The following is an 18,437-nucleotide window of genomic DNA, read 5'->3' as shown; positions in this document are numbered from 1 at the left end:
TATAACTAATATTTTCGTTTACTAGAAAAATTGATCATTCAAGTAAATGGCTAGTACTCAATTTAAGTATCAAAGTACTAAAACTAATTAAAGTTGTTAAATGTTTTGTTATAAAACTCAGAGTCTAAAAATATTTTATACAAACACAATAGTGTTTATTCACAAATCATTGTAGGAATAGTATTTGTCTCTGTAAGTATTATTTATAATATGCAGTAAAGATTTAATAATTGTTACTAAATAGAGAATATGGCTGACAGATGTTATTTATCGTCTACTGATAAAACAAATTTTGTAAAAAAAAATAGAGTTTGCTTCATAGAATTAACATAAAGATAAGCCAAATATTTGCCATGCTTTTAATAATTTATCTCGCTCGTGCATAAAACAACATTATATATAAATAAAATAACAATAGTGACAAGTGTTAAAATATTTAAAAATCCTACTCACATTGGTCGGGACTCTCCGTCACATTTGATGCGATCCGTATTTCTGAAACCAGAAAATAATGACTTATCATTTTGACTTTTGTATTTATTAACTCATTTGTATACATTGTTTATTGAAGTACTCATATGTTTAGCCTTCGTTATATTATAACCGTTACAAACTAAATTTGTACTTTTTATCGCTCAAAAATATCATTTTAAAATTATAATCATGAATAATTAACTTACTTCATTTTTCCTACGTTATTAATTAATAATATTAACCAAGAATAACGAAATACATGTCAAAAATACTGTTTAAGAATACTAACCGGTAATCTAATTGTCTTATATTCTTATGATATGTAAAGGGGTCAGAGGTCTTACATTCCAACAACACATGATAAATTAATCAAAAAATGCATTTTGATTACGTTTTTTGTTTATAATTTAAATTTTATTTAATAATATAATTAAAAGTGATATTTTTACTCATATGTATCATAAAATTATGAAATCTCCATCGTAATTATTTGTTGTGAATACATTTTATATAATTAACATATAAGAATATATTTGGATTTAAAATTAAAGCACAATTTTAACTATGACATAACATTTATTAATTTCAATCCTTAAATTTTACTAATTAATTAAAGATTGAGTTTTGAAACAACAAGTAAAATGTTTTCATTTAGTGTTTGATAACTTGTTGCTAACCTAAAATTTGGTTAAAGTGATGCTATACTTAATCGTTCAATAATTAAGTGTGGGTCTTACGTTTAAAAAATATTCAAGTGAAATTTAAGCTTAAGTTACGCTGGATAATAATAACATATCTTGAAATGAGTTTAAAAAATTATTACTTAATTAGTTATTGTTCAACATTATGGAGGACAATAAATTCCTATGCATTTTCAGCTTAGCTTTTTAGCTTAATAAAGTAATAATATAGATAATTTAATAAATAAATAAAGCAAAACGAGTATCATATTAATTTTTAATCGTTTTGCTACGTAAATTACATTTATCACAAGTTTAATTAAAATCTTAATATTCACAAGTTATTTTATTGCAATGAACTAATTGAATGACATTTATACTTCAAACTAATTTTACTGGATAAAAATCTATATGTATACCACGTAAAACCACACATTTGGTTAAAAATCACAATTAAGAGTTACCATATTATCTTAATATTTAAAATATATTATGAATAAATCCCCGTAAATATTTATTACATAACATTATTTCTAATCGAGCTTCTTCGTCGAATAATTAACATAAGATATGATGGGATAAGATTTGTGTTTTCATTTAAATCTTACCAAATACTTAAACAAGAATATAACAAAAATAGTTAGTTAAATTTTATCATAAATTATTTGGAATGGTCAAAAATTTATTGTTTTAATATAAGTTTTTTTTTTTAATGTGTGCAAACTTGTTACAAAAATATCATTTTTTCAGTTGATACATTATTATTAAAGTATTCGTATGTTACAAATGCAACAAATTAACACAACTGATGATTGAATGTAATTATGTGTGTAAATGCACTCATTGTATAACAGCTGTTGGCTTCAGTTCAATTGTTATCAATAATTTTTTACCGATAAGTCATTATTATTTTCTACTAAAGTAATCATAATAGATACCGTAATATTCAAGAATAAATATTTGGTAAAAAATTACCAACTTATCACTGATAACAGATGAAAAATTAAGATACAAGGTTTATAGATTTCATACCAAACGTTTATAATACATTTTTTTAATAGTTCATTGTTGTATATATGAGTGGGGGGTGTCATGGGGTCCTGACCACACAGGGAAAAAAACATTAGAAGTGGTTTTCTAAATAATAACTAATACTAAATTTCTGAATACGTTACTGAAATAATTATAAATATGACACAAGTACAGCGAGTTAAGTAAATAAACAAATATATGTACATTATCTAGAAAAAATTATTTACCTTTCGAACTGCATCCGCTTACAGACCTTTGAATGTAGTCAACATTATTCGCAAAATGTTTAGTCTGTAAGACTGGAAATTCAAAAGGCAAATTTTCAAGACGATGTCCGAATATTTACTTAACTATATGATAGTGCGACACTATTATTTTTAAGACTCAAGACAATCCAAGCCAATTTACTCGGCCATCCTTTAAAAAAAATGACCGTTCCTAAAATATTACCAAACCATGTTCTTTAAAATTATTTTTGTAATATTTTCATATACATAAGAACCTCCATCAGTCATTGTTCAATGTTCTTTATTATTTGTTAATATAAAAGCTAACACTCTTTAATGATCAAAACATTAGTTCTTTAAAAAATTCTGTACAAATTGTTTCTATGTGATAAAGTAACAAGAAAAATACAACGAACAGCAGATACATTATTTCAATGTTTTAAATAACCATCAAATAATTTTAAATCGTTTTGTTTTAAAAATTACAATGTAAATTAAAAATTGAAATGAAGCCAAACAAAAATTATGGATGAAGCTGAGACACGTTATACCAAAGTATGTGTAAATAAAAACACAACAAAATAAATAATAAAACTATATTAACCAGTAGTGAATAAGGAGAAGTATGAAAAATAAAAATTACCATTTAAAAGCTATAACAAATATTATTAGTCTATTTTTTTCATTTATGCGTTAACAAAGCATAAGATATTGAATACTAAATATTACAAGCTATTACTATCAATATAATTATACAGAGTGATTTAGCTTTATATGATAAGTAGAATAAATTTAGTGTCACTATTTTTTTCTAAATAACCCAAATATTCCTGAATAAAAATGTTATTTAAAAAGTTTAACTTTCATGGCCACATTAATAGCTACTATAATAATGGATCCTAAAATACTATTCAAGTTAATAGTGCTATAATTGTATATATTCGTATATTTATGCATATATCTTTGTACGTATTTCTGATATTATTTAGGGAAGTTATTACAACAAAGTTATATATAACACTTTATTGACGTCTGAGCAGAGTTTCTTGTTTTGGTTTTCACAATTTATACACAAGAATAGTTCTGAAAATCTTTAAAACGTATAATACGTGTAAAAAAAAATGAATTAAGGCGCTAAAGCTAAATTTTTAGAGTTTTAAAACATAACTAATTATTATTAATGATCTTACTTTAATAAATAATAAGATAGATTTAATTATTCGGATTTTAATATTTAGAAAGAAAATAATTAAGATTAATGGCACTTTGTATAATATAAGTATAAATAAAATTTTAGACATCTCATACACTTCAAAATAGCTTATAAAATCTCTATAAAATATTTTATGGTAATTTTCCTAGACTTTCAAGTAAACAAAATTCTCTAGCGCAATAACTATCTAATTAATTTAAATATAATAACTAAATTTACTAGTTATTTACAACTAATAATTAATTTATTCATTCTATTGGTTAAATTTTGTAAAAATATTGAACTATTTGCTGCACATTTTACTTTTTTTTTATTTCACTGTAAGTAAAGTCGACTAAAAAACTATGTTAAAATATATTAAAAATCATCGAAATTCGCTAAATTCAAAATTCAAAATTATTAAAATTAATAATAACTATTGAGATTTTAAGTCAATATCAAGTTTTAATCGTCATCGATTATACTTTAATATTATTTTTAAAGTCATAATATAAAAAATTGCTTGATTCCAAACCTTAGAATGAACTAGTTTAATTGTTCAAAGTTCGTTTTAAATGAAAAAAATGAATTAAGGTCGTGCGATTTAGTATTGAACAATTTTTAAATTAAGTTCTTATATTTAAAAAAATTAAAGTTAAAAATTAAAATTAAAATTAAGTATTATATTTAAAAAAGAGATAGAGGGATGTTATCGAATATGATATGTGGACGGGATATATTTGGGAGATCGTATTTAGTAGAAGTTTAGGATAAGGGTGGTCGACCTCAAGTAGTTAGGATAAGAGCGAGGAAAAAGAAAAAGAATTTTTAGAAGTTGAAGCTCAGAAGAATTTGTAAATAATTTTTTTAATTATGTATTAATGACATTTTATTACGCTTTTGAATAAGTATATTTTTTATAGAAGTTATAATATAATGTAATTAAAATTATAATTTTAATGTAGAATATAAATTTCAAGAATTAACTTAATAATTTAAGCTAAGTAAAGTATAAAAAGTGCATTTAGAAATAGTATGCAATGTTTTGTTATTGGACGAATATTCATATGCGTATTGTTTATTGTCATTTCAATATTTAAGATGAAAGTACTATTATTAGTTAACATTCAAGCTTTCATAGGCATTAAACAGAAGTATAAAATTTAAATATTCAGCACTCGATGTACTTTAGCATAATTTAACAGCATAAATATATCGTAAAAATTCTGAGAAAAGTTAACAGTTTTTTTAACATTAACTATTTTGTGTACTGTTAGAGTGGTGTAGTCAATGGTCGTCTCCCACGTGCTTTGCATGATTTAATAATAAGAATAAAAAAAATACGCTGAGCACTTGGCGCACCATAAATAAAATTCGACTAAAATCGAATTCTTTGGATTTAACAGCCAACAATTATTTTTTAAAGGAATAAAAGAATAATATTATCGATATATGCCATGTCATTGACCTTAGGTAAAACAGTATTAAATACATTAAACAACAAAAGAAACAATATCTGACGGATGCCATTTTTTTAGACAAATCGTTTCACAAATTTCAGTTTATCCAAAAATAAAAAATTTAAAATTAAAACGTAAATTTTTTTTAAGCTTATCAACATAAAACAATGCTAAACATGTATATATTTTAATATTAAATGACAAATGGCTAACGCAGGTGTTTTTAGAAAGCAGATGTCATAGAAGTTTTAAGTGTTATCATACAGTAAAATAATAACTATTAGTATAAAACGAATTGTATTGCACAAATACATTATTATAAGTTCAACAATCTACTTTACTCATTAAAATATTACTATCCCATTGAATATCCAACAACTTTGTATAACGATGAAAATATATCTAAGTAGATTATAAAACCGTTATATTACACAATGTTTAAATGTTTTCAACCCTCTATGTAATTTATTATATAATATCATATTTTAGGGGGAGGTGTAATGTAACATCACGATATTCACTTTATTAATTTGTACTTTTTTCGTCATTAAACCAATTGTTTTACAATATAGTTAAAAGGTTTTAGTTGGCTGGTTTTTATCAGTCTTTTATCCGGGGCTAGATTTTTAAAGGCCCCCAAGAACAGTTTTTATGTAAACAAATTTATCATTACAACACAAATAAAACTACAGGTAATAAAATTAATTAATAATAATACAACTTTATTTTATTTTAAGTTATTATACCAAATAAGTAAAATACAAGACTAGGTTCATTTTCTTTGTAAGCTCCTATTACATATGAGTCCCTTGGTCCTCCTCTAAATCTGGGGCTGAATTAGACATTAAAATCAAAAGAAATCGTATTAAGCATATTAACTTTGAGTGTTTTATGTATTAAAAAAAAATGCATATAAATTGAAATATTTTTTTTTTTACTGGGAAGGTTTCAAAGTCCGTCATAATATCGTGTCTAAATTAAAATAAATGAAATTTTATACTCATAGTTAATATTTAATGAAATAAAAACAAACACTGCCTTGGTTAAAAAGAAGGTTAAGCCGACTGACCTGAAGTTTGTCTGACCATTTTTGTTCAATGACAAACTGGAAAAGATCGGTAAGCGTTTTCGTATGGAACTTAAAAATCCACCGCCTGTTCGCTGTCCAGTTTCTCCTGGTATAGTACCGTTGGGTTCTGATGGATCTGGTTCGTCTGTTACGGCCAGTTTTACAGCCACCGCAGTAGTCGGAGTCATAGTCGAGCTGATGAGTTGCTCCCATGGCGTCGACAAGCGACGACCACCGGCGGCCCCGTGCATTTGGTGACCTATTGCTCAAGAACCGGAATCACTAACACTATTGAGACGTTCTACCCAGCAAAAGTGATTTTTCGGAAAATTCGACCATTGCTGCAACTAGCCAAAGAAATTGTAACACTTTTATTTCGAAGATTTCCCTACTGTGATAATATAAAATATAAAATGTAAGACGTTTTGATCCACCGCGTGTATCTTTAGTACCTTGTAGAGAGGTATACAGATTAACACGAAACACCGAACGGAGATTAACGTGTACTAGTAATGTTAGGGATTCGCAGCAGCCACCGTGCCCCTACCTTTCGTTTTGTGCGATGGTGGTGCGCGCGTGTTAGAGTGCAACGAGGATCCCAAAAATTATGGAGGGGACTCATAATTTCGAGTGTTCTATGTCATATCTCACTCGCTGTACTTCTTTCAAATTTACAGCCAAACTATGCATTTTAGACACATGGAAAATTTTATATAGGTTTTGTTTGCTTCAACTAAATTAAAAATTTGAAAGATGAAAACAATTTTTTATTTACATATTCATAATGAATATGTAAATAAACCTTAAATCAAAATCATGAGCAATTCATAATTAATCATCAAAAATAATGCGTTTATTTAATAACATACCTACATTTCAAATAAAGTAAAAATTAACAATAGGAAGATAATTTAATTGATTATTTATAAGTGTATTAAAAAGAGAAAATATTAAGACCATTTACAAAAGGGTGAGTGAAACACCTCTTTCTAAAAATTACTAAAATTATTTGTCTACAATTTTAGCCGTTATTGTAATACACTAGTAAATTTAAATCAGTAAAAAAATTTTTTCGTATAGCACCTTATATTTTTATAGTGAGTAATAAGTACGAGAAAATTTATGTATAACACAATCCCTAAAAAATGTTTTGAATTAAATAATTTTTGTAGAACGTCTCTTTACCGTATTCGCAAACACTGTAAATTTTAATAATACATTAAGGCAATTTAAATTTAATAATTTTTTTTTTAATAGAATGATGTACAGCACTTGTAGTTTATATATTTTGTTTACATAGTAATTAATATTTTCTGCTCAACTAAGTTTTTAATTTTAACTAAGGTAGGAACAAGCCGTTGCAAAAAGCAAGGCAAATGATTACAAAAAAAAGATGAAAAATAAATAAATAAATAACAAATAGAGAATTATTATCTTTTAAATGTACAAAAATAACATTTAGTTTTTAACAATATTTTTCTTTCAACTTCCATACGCCAGTCTTGTCAGAACATCTATGAAATGTACATAATTCACTTAAAAGTGATTTGAATAATGGCGTGTCTTCAGCTTGATATTTATCACGAAATTTATTCACGATTTGATCTGTGTTGACACAAAAGTTGTTTTCTAAAAGATATTGTCTTATTTCATTGAGTATTTCCATTTCATGATTAGTGGCTTCTACAAGGCCGTTTCGTTTTTTCATTAATTCTATTAGAGATGAACTTGTAGTTGTCTGACTCCTATATTTATATACATAAAACATGAGTAATGTTAGTACATGTAAACTCAGTCGTGTGCCCAGACATTTTGATTAGGAAAGATAAAATAATAAATATTCACAGAAGCGCAATTCGTGATCATTGCTTGACCATAATAAGATTAACAGTGATGTGTTTAGGATTTTTATGGAGAAGAGGATACACACGGAAAACATTTTATTACCTCCTACAGTCGAAATGAAAATATATTCCATTTTGAGTACAAATAAAACATTTTTAATGCATAACAATAAACTTACTGATTTTTTGAATTGAATAGTAATTTTGGTTTAACGGTACCACGAGATCCAGTCCAATTTAAACGACCCGTTCCTGGTTCCCAGCATTGAGCACGAGACGCTTCAAGCTCTTCAATAGCTTTTTTCGCTAACTTTTTAGCCTCGTTTTCAATTAAAATGATTTCTGTTTTTGTGGATTCCATAATTTTATCGTGTCTCATTGCAGCTTTCAATCCTAATATTAAGATAACAAAATATAGAATATGTTATCATAATAATTGTACTTAAATCAGAGATTGAAACCGGTTAAAATCTATGTTTTTCGGTTTTTATAACCGAAACCTAAACCATATGTTATAAAAACTGGTTTCTATAATTAATCAAAATCTCAAATGAATCAAACGGTTTTTATTCCTGCTTTAATATTTACTATTTTTTATAGTAGGTTATAACATATGCACCCATCTGATAAAATCCAAGGGCAACAAAAATTCTTTTTTAGTCTCAAAAATTTTTAAAAAGTATATTTCAGGAAAAAAAATGTATATATCGAAATAAAAAATTCCTGTAATGTAAAATATTAAATAACATAAATTTTAATTAGAAATAAATTAAATTTTAAAATTTACCCAACACAATCAAATGTGTCCCAATCTCCCATATTTATTGTTTTATCAAATTATAGTTTAATGTGCATCAAATATTAGTTAAACAAATTATTTCTATTGTGGTTGTAAAAGTTTTATTATAATTGAATGCATACTAATACGAAAATTAAATTTTTTTTTAAATAATTTTTAGGTTTATTGGATAGCTTAACTAATTAATTAATATATCATTCGTGGTAGGCTTAAAAAATCTGAAAAAAAAAGCTGAAAAGAATCCTTACATTATAATCACAGTGATTATTGTAATAATAAATACATTTTTCTATACAAATTATTATAGCTATAAGAAAAAATGTTAGTTGTAAAAAAACAAAGAAGTAAAGTAAGATAAAACTTAATCGTTATTACCATTTTAGACATTATTTTTTAACGTCGTGTCATTTGTGAATTAATACTATTCATTAAAAAGTATGATTAAAAAAAAAATGTCATCAACAAAACAATTACAGTCTCAAAATTAAAATAGCAAATAAATTGTTAGATTTGTATTCTACACCCTTTCTCCTTAAATAAACTCTAAGATTGCCTCTGCATATATAAGTAAAACTACACTCGTGAGTATATGACAATTTTCATTAATAGTTTTTCTTATATATTTTTGTACATTATTTAATCATAATGTTTAAAGCATTATTCGTAAAATGTTTGTTAACCTGTTTTGTTAAATAGTTTTTCTAGTACATAATCATCTTGTTTTTTGGATAAACATTCATTAGTGTTTTGTACTTTATACACATCACATTTTATTAAATAAGGTATTTTAGAATTATCGTGTTTTTTTAAGTGTACATGTTTTTCTTTTGAGCAACTAGAAATCGAATATTCATTTACAATTTCTTTTCCATTGTTACAGAATGATTCATTTAATTTCTCTTTCATAGATACCGATGAACTTTTATTATCAACATCTTCATTTGAATAAGATAAAAGCGACTTTTTGGTATCTAATGTGTTTTTATTTGTAGAGAACTCTTCAAAAATACATATATTTTCATTGGATGTAGTTTTAGGTTTTTTAACTATCCTGTTACTAAGTTCTCGAGCTTTTCTTTTCATTGCTTCTATTTTTTCTTCTGTAAATGAACAGCGAGCAGATAATGTTTTTGTACTTTTTCTTTCACACCGTTCTTTAATTAACTGTTTTAATTTTATCTAAAATACATTAAGTTAGTATAAAAAAAAAATATATATTTTTTAAAGCCATATATACTTCAGAACCAGTTCCCGCAAATAAATCTGTTGTTTCAACACAGCCATTTTCATCAATATCTTGAAGGGTGAAAAGTTCATATAGGTAATTGGACTTAAAAAATCGACGCTGTTTAGGATCTACTAATACCTTATTGGTTAAAAATTGTTTAAAAATCTGTCGGTGATACATCTAAATATTCATTAAAGAGCTGTAGTGTTACAATTTTTAGGTAATTACAATAATTTTTTTTAATAAAAAAACTTACTTTTTCTTCAATTGTTCCAGCTGTTAGTAGTCGATAAATAGTGACTGGACTAGATTGTCCGATTCTCCAGGCACGTTCTCTGGCCTGTAAATCAGTAGCTGGGTTCCAATCTGGATCATAAATTATAACACGATCAGCACCAATAAGATTTACACCTAATCCACCAACTTTAGTTGTAAGTATCATAATAAATATTGAAGGATCCTATTATTTAATATAAAATTAAATATAATTATTTTTTTATTGACAAAAATAAACAAATAAAAATGATGAAAACCTGATTAAATTTATTAATTAATGGTTGGCGAGAACTTATTGATGTAGATCCTTCTAACTTTAAATAAGAATAATTTTGTTCTATCATAAATGATTGAAATATATGCAACATCTAAAATAAATATAATAATTAAAAATTAAAATTTGTATTCACTTTTACAGCTTATTTATGGCCATTTCCTCAAAGGAAAGGTTTCTTAACAATAAATAGGATGGGTGGATAATCTGTCACTAGAAAGAGGTTTGGTGACTCCAATTACTGAATTGACTATTTGAAAATGGAATTACCAGTGATAGAGTCTCAAACCCAAGAAAATGTGCACCAAGTAGTGCTGTGTTACAGAATCGACCACTAAGTCTCACAAAATTAAAATTATCATTTAAAAATATTTACATAATTAGAATAATATATTGAAACAAACCTTAACACTTTGAGTAAAAAGAAGAACACGATGACCTTGTTTTTTCCAAAGTTTTAATAATGCTTCAACAACAATCATTTTACCTGATTTCTTCCAATGACCATAAGGGCCAGATTCCTGTGTTTAAAAAAAGTTGGTAAAAATTAAGTTTAATATATATAAAAAAAATATGAGTCTGAATAATGTATTACAATATTATTTTGAAATAAATCTGGATGGTTACAAAGTGTTCTCAGTTGTGATATACCAACAAACACTTTACAATTCCCATTTATTATTTCTGGAATTAAATCTGAATGATCCAAAAAATGTTTATAGAGTACTTTTTGCTCTTCGGTCAATCGACAAAAAAGCACTTGCTCATTTTTTTCAGGAAGAGAGATTTGAGATTGAATATCACATTTGAGCCTTCGAAGCAAATATGGTTTAATAGTATCTTTTAAAATTGTAGCACACTTATAAGCAGTAGCTACCTGCAAAAAATGAAATATATATTTTTATTATATAGTCAGTAAATATAAAATTATTGAAGGTCTGGTTTTTATTCATATAAATTATTCAGCATTGTTTGTAGAAAATAAGAAAAAAATGAAATATATATATAATTTTTAATAAATGACATAACAAAATAATAACTTACTTGAAGTTCAGTTGCATTTGCATAGCCACCTTGTGTTATTGGTATAGCAAAACTTTTTATAAAAGCTGGTAAAGTACCAAGTTTGCTTGGAAATATAAAATCAAATAATGACCACAATTCTTTTAAATTATTTTGAATTGGAGAACCAGAAACAATAATCCTATGATTTGATTTGATATGTTTAACTGCTATAGTAATCTAATTTTGATGAAAAATAATTAAAAACTGCGTTTTTAGATATTTTTTTATACTTACTTTAGCATTAGGATTCCTTATTTTGTGTCCCTCATCGAGAATAGTATAATGCCATTCAAATTTTAGTAAATCATCAACATGTGTTAGGAGTCCATTATAAGTAGTTATTATAATTCCTTTATTAGACCATACTTCTCTAATCAAAACATTAGGTTTACCTAAGAGTAATAATTTAACTTTTAAGTAAAAGCTTATTATTTAAATACAGTTTATTCAATAGTAAAAACAGTTGGATAATTTGAATTATTATTATTTAAAATACCCTTAAAAACACCAGTTTCGTGTAATATAGCTATACGAATAGGTGGACACCATTTATGAAATTCTTCAACCCATTGATATAATAATGTAGCTGGGCAAACAATAATGCTTGAACCAAGACCACGCACACCTGTTCTTCTTTCTTTTATTCTACTCCAATATAAAGCACCAAAAAATACTATGATTTGAATCGTTTTTCCAAGACCCATTTCATCACCTAAAATACCACCATAACCATTTTGATGGAGTTCCCATAACCATTTTATTCCAATTTTTTGGAATCTTTAAAAAACAAATATTTTATTTATTTAACAATTATTTTAATTTCAAATTATTTTAAAAATATTAAATTACTTATATAATTTTTCCCATAATTCTTTTGGTACTTTAAAGTAATCACCATCAATTAAGTGGAAAAAATCATTATTGTCAGTTGCTATCTCTGCATTAAACTTTTCATATTCATGTAACCTTTCTTGGTAGTTTTCTTCAATGCCATCATCAAATGTGATATATTGACCTAAAAAGTTATTATTCTAATAACATAAAAATGTAAAAAAAAGACCTTTTAAGCTATTATTGATAATCTAAAGGTTTGAAATTTAAAATTGGAGTTCACTTAAAAATTTGATATCTTTTTAAGCTTTTGATTTACAAAATAATTTTTCTAAATTTTGCTTCAAAATTAAAATAAATATACAATGAAAACTTATTGTGAGAACAAAATATACTTAAGGATAATTAATACTAATTAACCATAAAATTTACATTAAATGATAAAAAGTCATTTAGTATTTACGTGCCTAGTATTTTATCCTATATAGAATTCAATTACAAAAAAAATAACTTCTTAACCCCTCAAAATTGTATTTAAAAGGTGAAATTTTGTTAGATTCTGAGTAGACTTTGAATACAGAATAGTGTTCATATAAACACGCCCTTGTATTATGAAATTACAAAAATAAAAACTTAGGATTTAGTTTTTGTTCTTATTTTACATTTTATTTAGTATTATGAGTTCTTTACTACAGTAGTATAGAATATTTAATAAATAAATAACAAAAATAATTACTATATCTTTTTAAACTAATTATAGTTAAATAATTTATACATTATTCAAATTTATTTTTAAAAATTGATAATTCATTAAACCAGAATAAATAATATTTCTTGGATAGAATTTCAAAACAGTTTAATTATTTTATCAAAGGTGATTGAATGAACATTAAATAATTCCATACAATACTTTTCATACTCATTAGTTATAGACTAAGAAACATATATAAATAATTTTAATAGTTACTTGATTTTTTTCTGGAATCAAAAAAATCATCATCAGAATCATTACTATCTTCATCTAACAATTTATTAAAATGTGAAGGGATTTTCTTTTTTTTAGCAGACTTTTTTTTTGAACATATTTTTAATTCACTCTCTATAGCATAAATAGTTTTTATTTTGAAATATCACTAGGTAATATAGTAAAATAACAGCTATTACCAGATTCGGAAGAAGGAAAGTATTCACTTTCAGAATCTGTTTTTTTTAATTTAACTTTAGTATAAGTTGATTTTATGGATCTACAATCTGTTTCTGACTTCAATTTAATACAATTAACAACATTATTTTTCTTAGGTTTGTGAGCTGTTGACTGGAGTTTTAATTGAGATTGTAAATATTTTTGTAGAATATCTTCAAGACTATTATAAAAATTGACAGTTGGTTAAAAAAAATGTATTCTACATAAATATGTAATCAAAAAAAATGTCTAAATAGGACCACAAATTTAAAATATTATTATTTTTAGTAAATATCTTAAAAATGCTTGAAATTTTGCACATTGATATAAACACACATTTTTAATATAAAATAAATTAAGATTAATTTTTAATTAAAAAGTTTCTGGCATGATTTATCACCTAGAGGGCTTTGTGAAGGCCCACAAGTCTCTCATTGGTAAATTATGAAAAATTCTAAACAATATTGGTAATTTTTATAGACTTTTTCTGGCTCATGTCTAATCCTATGATAAATGCTATACCTTTTGGTATTTTCTGGGGTATCAACTGTACCAAATGGAGTCATTTCACCTATTCTTATTTTTCGTTCATTCTCAGTTTCTTTTAAAACTAAAGCTCCAATGGTATTTTTTTCAGTAATCTCAATATTTTTAACATCATTATTAGCTACTTGTTTCAGTATTGAATGTTCAAATTCATTCACATTGTAAGCAACTAAACCTTTCAGATCTTGTAATTCTTTAGGCTATAAATTTGTAAATATTACAAATTATTTAGTTTTGTTTTCTGACTAAGTTTAAAACTTTATTTAATACTTGTTTATTGATAGGAATAGCTTCAATTTCGTTTCTATTAATTTTGAGAATTCCACTACTATTATTGAAACTATCTTGCTCATCCAAGTTTTCTAAAGAGTCAGGCGGCTGTTCCAATGAGTCCATTTTAAATAGCTGAAAAATAAATAAACGGAGTTCTATTTCAATTTTGTAAGACCTTTTTATGAGTTTTTAAATTTTGATATACCGAAATCGAAACGTAATAATTCGTTTTAAAATCATGAAAAGAATAAAAATTTGATGAAAAACCACCACCATTATAACAAATTTAATCATTAATATAACTATTATACATTTTAAAAGATGGATATTTAGCAGAAGATAAATTTAATAACATTTTAAAAGTGAGTGAAAATATATTATTTATGTAATTTCTAAAATCTAATCAATTGGCTATAAATTGTTTTTATCGTTCCAAATGTACATATTTAAAAGGGTTGATTAAAAAAGACAACAAGTTAAAATAACTACTTTTTTAATAATTCAACAACATACAACATTCAACTATAAAAAGGGTATTAATTTTTTACAAATCTTAACATGATTAGACAATATTATAAATATTAATATTTCAAGTATTTGACAATACAAATGTAATTTATATTTCCATGAAATTAATTTTATATTAAATCAATTTTGTGGAATTTTTGTTCATAATTAAATAGTAAAACATATGTATATAAATAAAAATATATGGCAAATTTTAATAATTTAATAAATATATTGCAATAGTTGTGCTGATAAAGTATTATTAAATAACTTAACAAAACAAAATAAATACAAAATGGCAAGCTTTAAAGTAAAAAATAAAGCAGTATACATTAAAGCTTTGAATATTTTATATCATACACATATTTTATTTCACAAAGCAATAGTTAGTATTTCGAAAAAAATAAAAAATAAACAATTATAAATAAAAAAACAACTTCACTTTACACTAATCAGTACATTTTGACTATCTTTAATCTCATTTAAAGGTAAATTTAAATGGTTGTTTAAAGTCAAAGAAACTGACCCAGTTGCGACAATAAAGTTTTAATTTATAAATAAATATAAACTATAATTTAATCATATTTTTAAATAAATGTTAAGATTATTTAAGATTTCGGTATAAATTGTATTACATGAATCATATACATATTTAATATAAACTAATGTGGTTATAATTCAATACATAATTAAATTAACATAATAATTATATTGTAATGAAAAAAATACTTCTTTTACAAAAATTGTTTTGTTTCTATTGTTTTAAAATTCCCAATTCAAATCAATAGTGAAAGCTAAAAAAAAATAGAGACAAAATCCCAAATTTATCTATTTTTAGAGATATGGTAATAATTTATCATTTAGGAGTAAAAATTCAGTACATGTTTCAGAGATTCCAATTCTAATACTTAATCTTTATAAAACTACCTCATAATATGTACATTAAATATAAACTTAAGATATAAAAATTAAAAGATAGATTATAAAGAATTATACAATCCATGTAACAATGTTGGTATTAAATATTATTTGTAAAAAATTTATAATTATATTTTAGATTTTAATCGTAAAATAACAAAATATAAATTATTATTTTACATATTACTATGTTTAATCAGCTGTTCCTGTCAAATAAGACAAGTATGTATAAAATCGAATGACTAATACTAAAAATAATACTATTGATGGTAACGCAAAAAATAAATGAAAGTTTGGATACTGCTCCAACTCCTTGCATTTTAATAGAGTTTGTTCTAACTCGTATTTTAAAGAGTTCTTCTCTGTGATACATAAGTTATACTCTACGTATAAATTTTCTAATCTGTTTTCAATAATATTTGAGTCTTCTTTACTTTCAGTTGTAACTGAACTTGTATCTTGTATTAAGTAACCATCTGTTTGAGAGTCCGGTAATGTTTCATTTTCAACATTATCTCTAAATATCAGTGATTCATTTTTTAAATTTTCCGAATAGGAAGACTTGAGATTATCTAAAATATTATCAATATCTTTTGAGTCATGAAAACAATCTAAGTTTTTTTGAAGTATGTTTGGAATTGTGAAAATATTGTTCGAATTTAAACTTGATAGATGGTATAAATAGTTTGATATCAAAATTATTATAACTTCTTTACAAGAAAGTTCTTTTTTTAAATGCTTTAATGAAGATTCTTGATCTTCCAAATTTCTTATACAATCTTGCAAAACATCTTTGAATTCAGATAATTTACCTTCAATATTATCACATTTTTTTTTGTAAAATTCGATTTGAATTTCAATATCTTTAGAAAATTCTTCTAGATTTAATAAATTTTCTTCTTTAATTATGATCATCTTCAATTTTTCAGAATCTAAACTGCTTAATTCAGCAACATTTTTATCTTTTATACATTTCATTATGTATTCTTTATTCAAATCAAGCTCTGTTTGTAATTGACATATTTGTTTTTCAATTTCAGACTTTTGTTTTATATTTTTATGCATTTGACAATGCAAATTATTTATTTGAGTTAAACATGTTTGTTGGCTCTGTAATATAAGTACCACGTTTGATGATATATCATTTAAGTATTGATTTAATGATGTTTCTTCATTAAATTCATGGTCATTCTCCAACTTTGAGAAAAATATGTTTTTGCTGTTAAATTTATTTTTAATTTTAACAATTTCAGCTTTTAAGCTTTCAACTTCATCACAACGGTTATGAAAACTATTTTCTATTTCATTTTTAGTTTCTTTTAAGGTTTTCAATTCAGTTTCATAGAGTTCTTTTGTTATAGTATATTCTTTAACAGTATTTTCATGGTTTGAAATTTCTACATTGAGTTTAGCGCACAAATCTTTGATTTCTGTTTGTGCATCATTGAGATGTTTCATTAAGGCGTTTTGCTCAGTAGTAGAATGCTTTAGTAAATTTTCTAATTCTTGACATTTTTGCATTAACTTTAATTTATCTTCCATCTCTTTTTTTAAACAATCTTTTGCCATTCCTTGATATGAATATTTATATTGTTTTAAGTCACATATTTCTTTTCTCATTTCATCTTCTCCAATATCTTTTTTATAATACTGAAGTTGGCTTTCTAAAAATTCAATTTTGGATAACAGGCGATCTTCTGCAACTAAAGCTTTCCAGCTGTTGTCCGTTTCACCAATAATATTTGATAAAAGTTTTTCTAAACTTAACAATTTATTTTCCAAATTTAATTCCCTGTGCATTGCTTCTCGAATATAAGCATCAATAGTATATAAGTCTTGGGTTGAAACATCATTAATAAAATTATTAATAGGATTAGCTTTAGCTTCAGAACCATCTGCATTATACAATTTGAGAATTGCTGTTATACAGCCATGAGATATATTTTTGGAATTTTCAATTACATCAACACCAAATTGGACTATATCACCACTAAATACTTCTTGAGGTTTAGATTCTTCACCACTTTTACTAAGTCTATGATTATTAACAAATGTACCATTACTGCTTTTAGTGTCTTGCAAATAAAATTTATTGTTTTCATACCAAAGCAAAGCATGATTTCTTGACAATACTTTGCAGTCAAATATACCATTGTTAGGACAAACTTTTGCTTTAGCCAATAACCTTCCAATTTTTACAGGTTGACTAAGTGTGAGAGTTCGTTCTTCAAATGGATGTGAATTGGCACAATACTGTAGAACTGCCTTACAGGCAGAACCTGTGACAGTGTTGGTATCATAGTTCATGTTTTCAACCATTATATCTTCTTGGAGTACATTTTTTTTTATACTACAAAATATAAATGAAAATGATTAAAAATATACTTAACCTGAAGTTACCTTATGTAATACTTAAACGGTAGCTTTCAAATTTTCTAATTGTTCATAAGAAATTTCATTTTATAGAAACAAAATTTTAAAACTACGCAAAAATTTACACTATTAACTTACAAATAATGGGTATTAACTATGTACTAGAAGAATCAAAGAAGAGATAAA

The 18,437-nt window shown here is 24.9% G+C and overlaps 3 protein-coding genes and 1 long non-coding RNA gene across 9 annotated transcripts in view; 1 reads left to right on the top strand and 3 right to left on the bottom strand.

Annotated features, from left to right (window-relative positions):
* LOC126905102 (G protein-activated inward rectifier potassium channel 3-like) overlaps nucleotides 1-6,653 on the bottom strand; it is a 19,822-nt gene extending 13,169 nt beyond the window's left edge. Inside the window, exons 1-2 of one of the 3 annotated variants that reach the window (XM_050684511.1) lie at nucleotides 6,135-6,653; nucleotides 454-495 (exon numbers count right to left, since the gene is read on the bottom strand). In XM_050684511.1, coding sequence (XP_050540468.1) covers nucleotides 454-495; nucleotides 6,135-6,385 — 293 coding nt within the window. In that variant the 5' untranslated portion in view covers nucleotides 6,386-6,653. Of the gene's footprint in view, nucleotides 1-453; nucleotides 496-680; nucleotides 769-6,134 lie in introns of those variants that run through there. The other 2 variants (XM_050684513.1, XM_050684512.1) reach the window with 2 other exon arrangements.
* Nucleotides 492-10,966, top strand: LOC126905107 (uncharacterized). 4 transcript variants are annotated; one of them, XR_007703869.1, is made up of 4 exons: nucleotides 492-765; nucleotides 1,905-2,053; nucleotides 10,282-10,436; nucleotides 10,700-10,966. It is a non-coding gene; the product is annotated as an uncharacterized LOC126905107 (long non-coding RNA). The 4 variants fall into 4 exon arrangements; XR_007703872.1 differs by lacking the exons at nucleotides 492-765; nucleotides 1,905-2,053 and adding an exon at nucleotides 5,645-5,757; XR_007703870.1 differs by lacking the exons at nucleotides 492-765; nucleotides 1,905-2,053 and adding an exon at nucleotides 9,172-9,358.
* On the bottom strand, nucleotides 7,363-18,419 carry LOC126905095 (DNA excision repair protein ERCC-6-like). Its single transcript, XM_050684497.1, has 17 exons — nucleotides 18,279-18,419; nucleotides 14,451-14,585; nucleotides 14,157-14,380; nucleotides 13,616-13,815; nucleotides 13,419-13,550; nucleotides 12,470-12,635; nucleotides 12,117-12,397; nucleotides 11,855-12,012; nucleotides 11,600-11,797; nucleotides 11,151-11,432; nucleotides 10,960-11,076; nucleotides 10,539-10,649; nucleotides 10,262-10,465; nucleotides 10,015-10,185; nucleotides 9,458-9,956; nucleotides 8,158-8,371; nucleotides 7,363-7,879 (listed from the first exon to the last, which is right to left on the bottom strand). Exons 2-17 carry the CDS (start codon nucleotides 14,574-14,576, stop codon nucleotides 7,600-7,602), a joined length of 3,363 nt encoding a protein of 1,120 aa, XP_050540454.1. The 5' UTR covers nucleotides 14,577-14,585; nucleotides 18,279-18,419; the 3' UTR covers nucleotides 7,363-7,599.
* On the bottom strand, nucleotides 15,125-18,437 carry LOC126905096 (sarcolemmal membrane-associated protein). The gene is made up of 2 exons (XM_050684498.1): nucleotides 18,291-18,437; nucleotides 15,125-18,228 (listed from the first exon to the last, which is right to left on the bottom strand). Exon 2 carries the CDS (start codon nucleotides 18,195-18,197, stop codon nucleotides 16,071-16,073), a length of 2,127 nt encoding a protein of 708 aa, XP_050540455.1. The 5' UTR covers nucleotides 18,198-18,228; nucleotides 18,291-18,437; the 3' UTR covers nucleotides 15,125-16,070.

The sequence above is a fragment of the Daktulosphaira vitifoliae genome, unplaced genomic scaffold (genome assembly GCF_025091365.1).
Source record: "Daktulosphaira vitifoliae isolate Bord-2020 unplaced genomic scaffold, ASM2509136v1 Scaffold_4, whole genome shotgun sequence".
In the NCBI taxonomy this organism is placed as follows: Eukaryota; Metazoa; Arthropoda; class Insecta; order Hemiptera; family Phylloxeridae; genus Daktulosphaira; species Daktulosphaira vitifoliae.
This window is presented reverse-complemented; position numbering and strand designations above follow the sequence as displayed.